The sequence below is a fragment of the Xyrauchen texanus genome, chromosome 8, assembly GCF_025860055.1.
Source record: "Xyrauchen texanus isolate HMW12.3.18 chromosome 8, RBS_HiC_50CHRs, whole genome shotgun sequence".
Lineage (NCBI taxonomy): Eukaryota > Metazoa > Chordata > Actinopteri > Cypriniformes > Catostomidae > Xyrauchen > Xyrauchen texanus.
The window spans coordinates 10,053,363-10,067,149 of NC_068283.1; the positions used below are offsets into that span (position 1 = coordinate 10,053,363).

Sequence of the window (13,787 nt, forward strand, 5' to 3'; positions counted from 1 at the left end):
ATGAAAAAAGGTATATTGTCTCCCAGATGGATTCAGAAGTCTCTAAATGTCTTTAAGACCAAGATTTTTACACATCCTCTGTAGTGTCAACATTGCTCTAAAGGGTCTACACACTTTTGCATCACTATGATCAAGGACCGGATCCATTAACAGATTGAAGTCGCCACCCAAAACCATGTCACGAAGGATCCCAGCTGCTTTCCATCAAGAAAACTTTCCATCAAGATCTATACAAATTTTCTCATCATCAGCGTTGGGTGCATAATTATTAGCTAAAATAAGATTTTGCCCCTGTATTTCAGCCAAAACAATAATGACTCTTCCTAAATTATCTTTGATCTGTTTGGGACATTTAAATTGGAAATGCTTACTGTAACACTTAAAAGGAGGAGGCAAAAACTGGCTTGACAGACACATAGACATTTATTAACACTTTCAATGTATAAAGAAACAAAAACACGCACTGCTTTTTAGCCAGCTGCGTCAAATCATAAAAATGCTCAGACATGCGGACAGCTTTGTACATCTCTCTCTCATCTGCCGTTGTCTCCTCTCCTTAAATACTCCTGTCGCTGAAACGAGAGGCCGATGTGGCACGAAGGTGGAAGTCATTTGCCAATTATCTTCCCAGACAATTATGACTGCCCTGCTTTCTCGAACCAGCACAACAAAACACATGGCCACTCAATACCCTGCCAAGCTTCCTGTGGAGAAAAGTGCATTTCTTGAAGGAACACTATACCATATTTCTTACACTGATACAGCCTTCCTTCTTTTTATAGGGTGCCCCAGCCCATTTACATTCTATGTGGAGAGAAACATTTGACCTATATTAAAGTGTGACATAATGACATGCAAAGAAAAATTTACCCATGGCTAAATTATATAGACCATGATTCAACATGGTTATAACCATAAAATATGTAATAACCCACAGAACAAAAAAGATGCGCTTCAACATTGCACATAACAGTCCCAATTGGTGTCCATCCCCTGGAAATATGCTATTATGTAAATATGCCATTTAAACCCCAGTGCAAATAGTGGCAGATATTATTTGCACCCATATTTAAATACTAACATACAGTATGGGCATCACTACAGTGTGTTTATTGTGTTTATAACAACTAACCTTAACCTTACCATAGAAAAAATAACCTTAGTTCTACTACAGTAACTATGATTTCACACTGGAACAAGTGTAATCGACAGAACCCGCCTCTGGATCAAACCTTTCTTAACACTCCTCGACATTCATCGTGACCAAATCACTGCAATGAAATCAAAATTGATATTCATATTGATCTATTATTGTAAGTAGTATTAGAGGAAATATTAAGAGTGGAAACAGCAAATTGGATGGGAAAAAGAGTGGGATAAAACACGAATTCCAACCGCGGTCGCTAGGACAACACTACACATTCACACACCGCCCTTTATACCCCACGCGACAGCAGCGACACCTAACGTTTCGTTTGTCGTAGATTCCTGTGGTTTCACCACAATACTGGGATGCAAAGAGCTGCGCTGAGTGGCAGATGCTATTTACTCAGAGGTGCAAATAGACACTCATTTTAATTAAAACTGCTTCGTCATTGAAAATTTTTATCAGTAATTTTGTTTAAGAGATTTACACTGTGCAACATTTTGCATAGAAACATATGCTGGGGTAAAAATTGTGTAAATGTTATTGAAAAAATAGAAAGAAAAAAACTAGAAAGCAACTAGAAAAGATACACTATTTTGAAAACAACTGACTGAGCCACTGGCATGTTACAGATACATAAGCTAAGTTAAAAATTAGTCAAATGCATTAGTAGCATCGCTTCTTAGTTACTCCCCATCACTGGTATCCAGACAGGTCAAGGGAATAAACGCTGCCCCTGTTTGGGTTCCAAATGGAGAGGAGCTGTGAAGGGTGAACTTTAAGTAGAAAGGAAACAGGTGGAGGGTGAAGAGAATGGATTTTCTTCACTTTTCCAACACAATCAAACCTTAGTGGCTGATTGGGACAGCTGGAGTGCATGTAGACGTCACAATTGTTTAAGTCTAGATTTGTGCAGTACAGCCACAGAGCAGCAGTCCACAGTCTCTCCTGCTTTATTGGCTAAACTGTTGAACATGAGGGGGGCTCTGTCTGCCAAAACAGCCTGAATAACCACGAGCCAACCTCCAAACACATAATCTGTCCATCAGAGCAGGAGGAACAGGGAGGTAAAGAGCAAGCATCATTCACATTTTACACAATTGAGGAACGGGATAAGTTGTGTTTAAGGACAGTTTCAGAAGAGATAGGCTGTTCACCTGCCTCTCAAACAGAGTTGGGCAAAAGTCAGAATAAGTATTGGCTTCTGTTTAAATCATAAATTGGAATGTGAATTGAATTGGCCACACCCCACATGATATTGAATTGGTATTTGAATTGGACTGACAGGAAGAGGAATTTAATTAACAGCAATTCAAAGACATAGAGGAATTTCATTAGTCCAACACAAGTTAAGTTGCACAAGTGCTAAAATAATTATATTTTTAACTATTTTCCTGAACTGATCAGAATTATTTATCTAAACTAAGTTCAATACAGTCAAAACAATTAACACAACCATCAAAAACAGATTTCAATTTTGCCACACAGCATCAACATTTCAGATAACATCTTGTTTCTGGACAAACACGCCATATGTTTTGTGCATGATAACATGTTTATGGGTAATTCATATGGAAAATTACATTTATTAATTTGTTTCTCCCCAATTTGAAATGCCCAATCCCAATGTGCTCTAGGTCCCCGTGGTGGTGTAGTGACTTGCCTCAATCCAGGTGGTGGGGGACGAATCTCAGTTGCCTCCGCGTCTGAGACCGTCAATCCACGCATCTTATCACGTGGCTTGTTGAGCGTGTTACCGCAGAGACGTAGCATGTGGAGGCTTCCACGCACAACTCACCACATGCCCCACCGAGAGCGAGAACCACATTATAGCGAACACGGGGCGGTTACCCCATGTGACCCTACCCACCCTAGTAACCAGGCCAATTTGGTTGCTTAGGAGAACTGGCTGGAGTCACTCAGCATGAAAATTCAAACTCGTGACTCCAGGGCTGGTAGTCAGCGACAATACTCGCTGAGCTACCCAGGCCCCCAATTCTCCTTACTTAAAGGGATAGTTCACCCAAAAATGTTAATTCTTTTTTATAGTGAATAATGACTTAAATTCTCACCCAAAGCAATCATATCACTTCAGAAGACATGGATCAAACCACTCTAATCACATGGATTACTTTTATGCTGCTTTTGTGTCCATTTGGGAGCTTTACATTTTTGGACCCCGTCAACTTGCATTGTATGAACACATACTTAAAATGATATTTTTTTGAATTCCGCAGAAGAAAGAAAGTCATACGAGTTTGAGACCACATGAGGGAGGGTAAATTATGAGAGAATTATCATTTTTGGGTGAACTATCCCTTTAAATGCAAATTCTCATTCTAATTCTGCACCCTGTTTTCTACCTCAGGAATTGAAATGGAATATAAAAGGCTTTCTCAATTCAATTCATCTCTGCTCTCAACACACACACACACACACACACATACAGGCATCTAATATCACACTCTCCTGCTCTCTCTGCACCTGCATTCCAGAGGGAAAAACATTTGGCAAGCTCACCTGCGAACTTGATGTGGAACTTATTCTCAGGTTTGAGGATCTGCACGTAGAGAGGGCAGTTTGGGGCAAAGTCCTTCACAGCCCAGGCCCTAAGAATGGTCTGATGGTCCTGTGTTAAAGAGAGAGAAGGTGAGAGACAGAGAAGCATTTGAACAGAATTATGACATAAGTTCTAGTGTCAGCTCTTACAGTACATACCAGCCAATACCCTCTTAAAGAGTAATTAGCATAGAGCAGCGGTTCTTAAATGGTGTGCCACAATATAGGAAAATAACTAGGATCATCCATTTTTAAAAATGAGGAGAGAATCTAAGATTCTAAGATAGTGGCGAAGCACCAAAATCCATTGAATAAATGAGAAACTGGTGATTATGAAGCTGGATTCAGTCTTTTTTCCAGTGTGTTGTGTCTCGTGAGCACAAGGAAATTGGACCTTATTTGGCTGCACTTTTCCACGGACTCTCTGTACACAGACCAGTAACACGCTTTTTGGCGTGGCCGAGAGATGGCAGTGGAGAGCGAGGCCGGGAGAGGATGAATGGAAAGGATTTACACCTGTGGGAAATTATCTCTAACAGCTGTTCTGTGTTACAGTGAGAGCTGGAGAGGGATAAAAGGGCAGTCCAGACCAGCGGAGGAGAGAGAGACATATGCAGCGGAGTGTTCTGTGTGTTTTGCGTTGTGCTGAAAAGCAAAACTTGTTGTGTTGGACAAGAAAGTGTGTAAAATAAAAGACTTGTGTTGAACGTTTACCCGGCCCTCGCTTCCTCCTTGAGAAGAAAATGAGAGACCTTGTCACACGCGCCTGCCCTGTTGAATGTCTGTTGGAAGGTAAAAGTGTTGCAAAACTCAAGAGCTTGAAGATTTACATCTGAGAATTTGAGAAGCAAGTCAATACTTATTATGCACGAAAGTTTTCTTCTCATTCAACCGTAAACACTTGCTGGCGGAACAGCCATTCTCTTAAAGAGACAGTACCAATTTAGTGCTTGTTGTTTATGTCAATGTAAACTCGATGTAATCACAAGTGCATATAAAAATATTCAACAAATTGTGGTAATTTAGTAAGTGTAATAAATGTGTAAATACATAAATATTTAAAAGCACAATCATACATTATAAAATATTTTAACTTCAGAAAACACTGTAAATACTAAAAGATTTAACAAATAGGCTCATGTTGCATCTATGCAAGTTTTTTTTTTTGCATAGCAGTTTTAATATAGTAGCACTTATATTTAATTATAAATTGTAATTTTAAAATGATAGCCTAATTGTTATGTGTGTAATACTATGTTAATTATGAGGTTTCAACCATGTAAATATTTTGTTAAACAATGTGTGACATTTCAAAAGAGGCAATAGCTTGTATCATTATTAAAAACGAAATTTTATGACATCAAATGAATTGACAATGTAAAATTTGTCAATTTTGAAAAAAGCTAAAATGTGATTAAAATTATGAAAAGTGAAATACAAAATATAATGTACAATCCTGCATACAATATTGTGTGAAGTCATGAAACGAGTTGGAGGCATCTTCACACGTGTGTGTGTGTGTGTGTGTGTGTAGATGCCTCCTTGGTTTGTTTAATATCTTTTTCAGTTTTCAGTCTCATTCCGCTTACATGTCGTCAAAGGTCTGGCGAGTAGGGGGCTTGGGTAGCTTAGCGAGTATTGATGCTGACTACCACGCCTGTAGTCACGAGTTGGAATCCAGGGCGTGCTGAGTGACACCAGCCAGGTCTCCTAAGCATCCAAATTTGCCCGGTTGCTAGGGAGGGTAGAATCACATGGGGTAACCTCCTCGTGGTTGCTATAATGTGGTTTTCGCTCTCGGTTGTGTGTGGATGCGTGGAGAATAGTGTGAAGCCTCCACAAGCCTCTGCGGTAACACGCTCAACAAGTCACGTGATAAGACGCACGGTTTGACTGTCTCAGACGCGGAGGGAACTGAGATTCATCCTCTGCCACCTGGATTGAGGCGAGTCACTACACCACCACGAGGACTTAGAGTGCATTGGGAATTGGGCATTTCAAATTGGGGAGAAAATAAAAAAACTAATAAAAAAAAAGTCTGGCGAGTAAAAACTCAAATGTACTAGCCAATGGTGATTCTTTATCCAACATGTCCGTAGAGGATTATTTAAAGGACATTTTTGTTTACTTACTAATACACATTGCAATAATTTTATCACCACTCTATGTTCAAGCAAATGTGTAGTTAAGATCCGGTTGTTAAGAACCACCATTTAAATTATTGTATATTTTGAATTTAAAATTTAAATAAAATAGGACTACTAAGTTTTTTTTTTGCATTGTGTAATTATTTTCATTACAATGAATCACATTTATTTAATAATGAATTACAGTAAAAAAAAACGTAAATTATTTTTTTGCTTTAAATTAATGAGAACTTGAAGAATAATTGGCTTCATTGTCATTAGTGAAAATAATGTCACTAACTGTGCTTCCAAGTGTGACAGTAGAAAGAACAACAAAGAGTGAAAAATAAAGAGAGAAACAGTATCATACATGTTTGAAATTGCTACCTACTATTTTACAGACAGAAATGAGAGGATGGAAGAGAAGGAAAACATTTTAGAAAATTGAGTTGGAGGGCAACGTACAGCAGCAAAGCGGTCCACTTCAAACCGGTTGCTTAGGATAAAACAGGCCTCAGCATCATCCATCCTTCAGCCAATCAGGACAAAGAGGATCAAAGAGAGCAGAGAAACAGGCCAGGATCCATAACAGAGGAAAAAAGGAGGGGGCAGAGAGAGAACAGAGAGCAAACAAACATGAATGAGATAAACGGAAAGTAAAAGATGCAAGTGAATATTTTCTCAGGTTACTTAATGGTTTAAGCTGGTCTGTTCCTCCAGCCTGGCCAAGCTGGTCTTCAGCTTGTCACCCTGCTGGTCTACTATCTTAACTAGCAGTCAAGTGCCAAAAACCCCATCTAAAACCAGCAAACCAGACCAGGCTGGGAGGCCAGTTAAGACCATCAAACCATATTAGGATGGATTTAGCGGGGTTATTAAAAACCATAGGGACAGACTCACTGTAGGTCATGACTGAGGTGTCTTGCAGTAATCATAATTGTTTATATACCATATTAATTCAGAAGGTCTTACTTGGCCCTCATCAGGTCCTGGTCTTTGAGAGCAGATCCCTGCAGGTAAATGACCCGTTGAGCCCACAGCGGGATATGGAGTACTCGCCGAACCTGGACGTCCATCTCAGCGGGACATAAGATGACCACATAGTAATCCTGGATATGATGAGCTCAAGTAAGTGGAAAAAAGTCAGACAGGCACATATGCCCTCCATGCCGTTTATGCAATGTTCCACACTGCATGGAACTGATCTGTCTCTGTAATACTCTATCCTGCATATGCTTTCAATAACCATAATTACTAAAATTATTATTTTTTTTTTTATAAAGATTTGGATCATTCAAATTCAGAAAGAATTGCAATGCATATGTGAGTTACATTTTTCACCCACCCCTCCTGAAACCCCAGAGGATCATTCACACATAAATAGATTTAGTCAATTAAATTGAGATTCTGTTAATCCCAGTACAAGAACCTCAGTTTCCAACCCTCCTGAACGGATTAAACAGCACATAGCGGTTTGTCTGATCTTAATTGGTGTGAATGTACACACATTTACATGAGCTTGTTTGCTAGTGTACATATGCATACACGAATGTGCACATGCTCACCCACCTGCAGTCTGGGGTGTGCAAAGAACTCGTTGAGGAAGTCCATGAGTAGGTCTATCTTCAGGCAGCTGACACACAACACCACGTGCTTCTCAGTCTGGGCACGATAACGGCTGTAGTTCCCACCAGACTTTTGTCGCTCCATCCACAAGAAAGCCAACTGCTCAAACTAAGAGCAATTGCAGTGAGTAGGGCTTCAATAAATGGTTTTGAAAAGAGGCATCAGACTATGAATGGCTTCTGTAGGGTTTTCAGGAAGAGATCTGTAAAATTAGGGTCTGCAGGCAAGCTATTTCTGAACACATGCTAATTCAAATAAATTAATTTTGATGATATTTGATAATGTACTATAGATTTGTTTTGTCTAGGAAATTGGGTTTATGTATATTGGTACTGTGTGTGAAAATAGGTGCTAAAAATTGTGTGGCGATTGGTGTTGTTGATTTGTTTGAGTGGATATTGGTGTTTTAGATTTTATGTCTAGTTAATAGTGGTGCTGTGTATTGTTTGTGGGTATGTATTGGTGATGATGTGGATCATGTATGTGATTACTGGCGGTGTTGTGAATTCCATGGGTAGATCCTAGTTAATAATAATAATAATAATAATTCATTATATTTATATAGCGCATTTCTAGGCACTCAAAGCGCTTTACATAGTATAGGGGGAATCTCCTCAACCGCCACCAGTGTGCAGCATCCACCTGGATGATGCGATGGCAGCCATAGTGCGCCAGAACGCCCACCACACACTAGCTATTGGCAGAGAGGAGATGGTAGATTGATGTAGCCAATTCAGGGATGGAGATTAATACAAGGCCATGATAGATGGGGGCCAATGGGGGGAATTTGGCCAGGACACCGGGGTTACACCCCTACTCTTTACGAGAAGCATCCTGGGATTTTTAATGACCACAGAGAGTCAGGACCTCGGTTTAACATCTCATCCGAAGGACAGTGCCTTTTTACAGTATAGTGTCTCCGTCACTATACTGGGGCATTAGGACCCACACAGACCATAGGGTGAGCACCCCCTGCTGGCCTCCCTAATACCACTTCCAGTTCTAGTTGTGTTGTGGATCATGTATGTAGCTATTGAGTGTAGTGAGGATAATTTATGTTGATATTGGTGGTGTTGTGGATCTTGTTTGTAGATATTGATGGTGCTGTGGATCATGTTTGTAGATATTGGTTGTAGTGAGGATAATTTATGTAGATAATGGTGGTGTTGTGGATCATGTATGTAGATGTTGGAGGAGCTGTGGATCTAGTGTGTACTGTAGATATTGATGGTGTTGTGGATCATGTTTGTAGATATTGATGGTGTTGTGGATCATGTTTGTAGATATTGATGGTGTTGTGGATCATGTTTGCAGATATTGATGGTGTTGTGGATCATGTTTGTAGATATTGATGGTGTTGTGGATCATGTTTGGAGATATTGATGGTGTTGTGGATCATGTCTGTAGATATTGATGGTGTTGTGGATCATGTTTGTAGATATTGATGGTGTTGTGGATCATGTTTGTAGATATTGATGGTGTTGTGGATCATGTATGTAGATATTGATGGTGTTGTGGATCATGTTTGCAGATATTGATGGTGTTGTGGATCATGTTTGTAGATATTGATGGTGTTGTGGATCATGTTTGTAGATATTGATGGTGTTGTGGATCATGTCTGTAGATATTGATGGTGTTGTGGATCATGTTTGTAGATATTGATGGTGTTGTGGATCATGTTTGTAGATATTGATGGTGTTGTGGATCATGTTTGTAGATATTGATGGTGTTGTGGATCATGTTTGTAGATACTGATGGTGTTGTGGATCATGTATGTAGATATTGATGGTGTTGTGGATCATGTTTGTAGATATTGATGGTGTTGTGGATCATGTATGTAGATATTGATGGTGTTGTGGATCATGTTTGTAGATATTGATGGTGTTGTGGATCATGTATGTAGATATTGATGGTGTTGTGGATCATGTTTGTAGATATTGATGGTGTTGGGGATCATGTTTGCAGATATTGATGGTGTTGTGGATCATGTTTGTAGATATTGATGGTGTTGTGGATCATGTTTGCAGATATTGATGGTGTTGTGGATCATGTTTGCAGATATTGATGGTGTTTTGGATCATGTTTGTAGATATTGATGGTGTTGTGGATCATGTTTGTAGATATTGATGGTGTTATGGATCATGTCTGTAGATATTGATGGTGTTATGGATCATGTATGTAGATATTGATGGTGTTGTGGATCATGTTTGTAGATATTGATGGTGTTATGGATCATGTTTGTAGATATTGATGGTGTTATGGATCATGTTTGCAGATATTGATGGTGTTGTGGATCATGTTTGTAGATATTGATGGTGTTGTGGATCATGTTTGTAGATATTGATGGTGTTGTGGATCATGTTTGTAGATATTGATGGTGTTGTGGATCGTGTTTGTAGATATTGATGGTGTTGTGGATCATGTCTGTAGATATTGATGGTGTTGTGGATCATGTTTGTAGATATTGATGGTGTTGTGGATCATGTTTGTAGATATTGATGGTGTTGTGGATCGTGTTTGTAGATATTGATGGTGTTGTGGATCATGTTTGTAGATATTGGTGGTGTTGTGGATCATGTTTGTAGATATTGATGGTGTTGTGGATCATGTTTGTAGATATTGATGGTGTTGTGGATCGTGTTTGTAGATATTGATGGTGTTGTGGATCATGTTTGTAGATATTGGTTGTAGTGAGGATCATTTATGTAGATAATGGTGGTGTTGTGGATCATGTATGTAGATGTTGAAGGAGCTGTGGATTTTGTGTGTACTGTACATATTGATGGTGTTGTGGATCATGTTTGTAGATATTGATGGTGTTGTGGATCATGTCTGTACATATTGATGGTGTTGTGGATCATGTTTGTAGATATTGATGGTGTTGTGGATCATGTTTGTAGATATTGATGGTGTTGTGGATCATGCATGTAGATATTGGTGGCATTGAGGATCATTTATGTAGATATTATTGGTGTTGAGATCATATATTTAGATTTTGGTGTTCTTGTGAATTGTGTGTAGATATTGGTCGTAAAGTGGACCTTGTGTAGCTATTGGTGGTGTTATAGATCTTGTGCAGATCTTCCGTGTGCGCCAGTGTTTTTTATGGTGTTGCGCAATTTTTTCTTAAGCTCACTCGCATTAGGGTTATAGTCACCATCATGACGCCAAGTGCTTCACTTGCACGGGGGGGAGCATTATGGATTCTGTAATATATACTGGTGGTGTGGTGGATCATGTATTTAGATATTGGTGATGTTGTGGATTGTGTGTGTATTGATGGTTTTGCTGATTGTGTGGGTAGATACTGGTGGTGTTATTAATTATGCAGGTTGATATTGATGTGTTATTGATCATGCAGGTAGATATTGGTGGTGCTTTGGATTGTGTGTAGATATTAGTGCTGTTGTGGATTGAGAATTTACATATTGGTGGTGTTATGAATAGTGTGTAAATATTGATAGTTTGGTGGATTGTGTAGGTACATATTGGTGGTTTTATTGGTCGTGCTAGTAGTTATTGGTGATGTTGGGAATTGTTTGAGTATATATTGGCAGTAAGCTGAGCTGTGTTTTTATATATTTCCGATATAAAAGAGCTTTAAATGTTTCTTTAATAGCAGGTGTTCATGTCAAGATTTGAGGCGTTTTATCGAGAGCAGTGGGTATTGTCTGCAATTCAGTGGTTTTAGGCTATTTGGGAATAGAGATTTGGCACTGTTTAATTGCAATATAAGCTACAAATAAAAAACTCATTGCAATGTGTGCAAAGGGAGGGATGGGATATGCTGGCTGCTGTCAGTTTGTGCAACGGGATGGCTCTCTACGGGCCAACAGCTATACTTGAGATTTCCCCAGTCAGGCGAGAAACAAACACACACACAAACACAGTATTACCCATAACATTCCCGCACACACCCCAGCTGCATGTGGGGGGCAGCAGTAAATGTCAGCTATTTTTTGTGAATGAAAAGAGTAGGAGGGCCTTGCTGGACTCAGTGTCATTTTGTGTGGCGGAAATACTCCAGCCTCCCAAAGAGGAAGCTGGCAGGGAAGCCCTCACATCACACATGAAAGACAATCCTCTCTCATCTCATTCTCTCCTCAGCCCCATGGGAGGCTTGTGCCGCATGAGAGTGTGAGAGACTTGTTCAGGTGAGTGTGTGTGTATAAGGCCAAATGCACACAAGTGCAGTGAAAAGTATTTCTTCTGTTTTTGTGTATATCTCATACGAAATAAAAAAAAAAATCTAACAAAATCTAACCTAAAACAAAGGCAGTCTGAGTAAACACAAAATACAGTTTTTAAATAAGTTTTTTAAATGTTATTTATTGAAGCTAAAAGTTATCCAATACCAACTGGGCCCAACTGGCAAGGGTTACAAAGCAATTTCAAAGGCAATGGGACTCCAAAGAACCACAGTGAGAGTCATTATCTCCAAATGGAGAAAACTTAGCAGTGAACCTTCACAAAAATGGCCAACCTTCCAAAATTCCTCCAAGATCACAGCAATGACTCATCCAGGAAGTCACAAAAAAGCCAAGGACAGCATCCAAGGAACTGCAGGCCTCTCTCACATCAATACAGTTCACTATTCATGACTCTACTATCAGATGCTTTGCTGCTTCAGGGCCAGGGTGACTTGCAATAATTGAGTGAAACATGAATTCTGCTACCAGAAAATCGTCCAGTCATCAGTCTGTGAGTTTAAGCTCAAGTGCAACTGGATTATGCAGCCAGACAATGATCCAAAGCATAGGAGTAAGTCCACCTCTGAATGGCTCAAAAGAAGCAAAATGTAAGTTTTGGAGTGGCCTAGTCAAAGTCCTGACTTGAACCCGATTGAGATGATGTGGCTTAAACGGGCAGTTCATGCTCAAAGACACTCCAATGTGGCTGAACTAAATCAGTTCTGTACAGAAGAGTGAACCAAAATTCCACCACAGTGTTGTGAAAGACTGATCTCCAGTTATCGGAAGTGTTTGGTTGCAGTTGTTGCTGTTAAAGGTGGCACAACCAGCTATTTAAGTTTAAGGGGGCAGTTAGTTTTTCACATGGTTGATATGTGTGTTGGATAACTTTTTTGCTTCAATTAAAAAAAAAAAATATATATATATATATATATATATATATATATATATATATATTTGAAAACGATATTTTGTGTTTACTCCGTTTGCCTTCGTTTTATGTTATATCTCGTTTGAAGATCTAAAACTATATAGTATGAAAACTACACAAGAACAGAAGAAATCAGGAAGGGGGCAAATACTTTTTCATAGCACTATACATGACTGAAGCTCGTCACTGACGTACATTTAAAGACTCCCAGTTGGTGGTTGTGTGGGTAGATACTGATGGTGCTGTGGATTTTCCACAATTTTCCATTTTCATTCTCCTTCCCAACTACGATACCGAAATGAATTCTTAGAGCTTATGAGTTGGCTACGATCTGAGGCTTACCTTAAGTGTATATAAAAGCTTGTGTGAGTTAGTAAGAGAGTTTATATGTTGGACTAAACAAACAAACAAGTGCATCAAAATGTATGTTCGACAACACATCAGTGCATTTGTGTGTCTGACTGCGAAAGGCACCAGCTGTGCTGTACCTTAAAGGGGCTTCAAACACTAAAGTGATTCGGCTCAGTGCTTTTGTCATCATAACCACATGATATTTGCATAAAGTGTCTGACAGATGAAAATAAAAGCAGAAAGCCTTTGTCATGTAATTTGGATAATGTGAAAGCACTGTGGAAATTGGATGAAATCAAGATAAAACATTCCCATTCATTTATTAGATCCACTGCAAATGTACTACAGTAAAAGTATATAATGTATGTTTTCTTCATTATGGCGTAGCTTGAATTACTTTTTGAATTACTTTTCACTGCTCCATACACATTAGATTACTGATCCTTCAGGAAATAAATAATGCTGATGAGATCAGTCCCAGATAGAGACTCTGCTCATTTATAAACACTGATTCACAGAGGGTGGGGTTGAAGTGTATGTGCTTGGGGGTGATTTTGTAACTGTTTTACCTATAATAACTATTACAATATGTAATATTTGGTATAAATATTAAAACTCCTTTAGTGTAAATCGCCCTTTTTGTGGTGATTGTTACAAACCATAACAATACAAAAAATCTTAATGGTTCTAAAAAATAGGCTTAGATGGAAAGTTCACCCAAAATGAAAATTATCTCATCTTACTCATCTTCATGCCATCCCAGATGTGTATGACTTTCTTTCTTCTGCTGACAATGAATAAAGATTTTTATTTACAGCTCAGCTCTGTAGGTCTATAAAATGCAAGTGAATGGTGAA

General features: G+C 39.0%; 1 protein-coding gene across 1 annotated transcript in view; it reads right to left on the reverse strand.

The window, feature by feature from the left end:
• The window catches only part of LOC127647743 (potassium channel subfamily T member 2), a 149,895-nt gene that overhangs the window by 49,696 nt on the left and 86,412 nt on the right, over window positions 1-13,787 (reverse strand). Inside the window, exons 11-14 of the mRNA XM_052132186.1 lie at window positions 7,402-7,566; window positions 6,805-6,941; window positions 6,298-6,361; window positions 3,668-3,776 (exon numbers count right to left, since the gene is read on the reverse strand). Coding sequence (XP_051988146.1) covers window positions 3,668-3,776; window positions 6,298-6,361; window positions 6,805-6,941; window positions 7,402-7,566 — 475 coding nt within the window. The remainder of the gene's footprint in view (window positions 1-3,667; window positions 3,777-6,297; window positions 6,362-6,804; window positions 6,942-7,401; window positions 7,567-13,787) is intronic.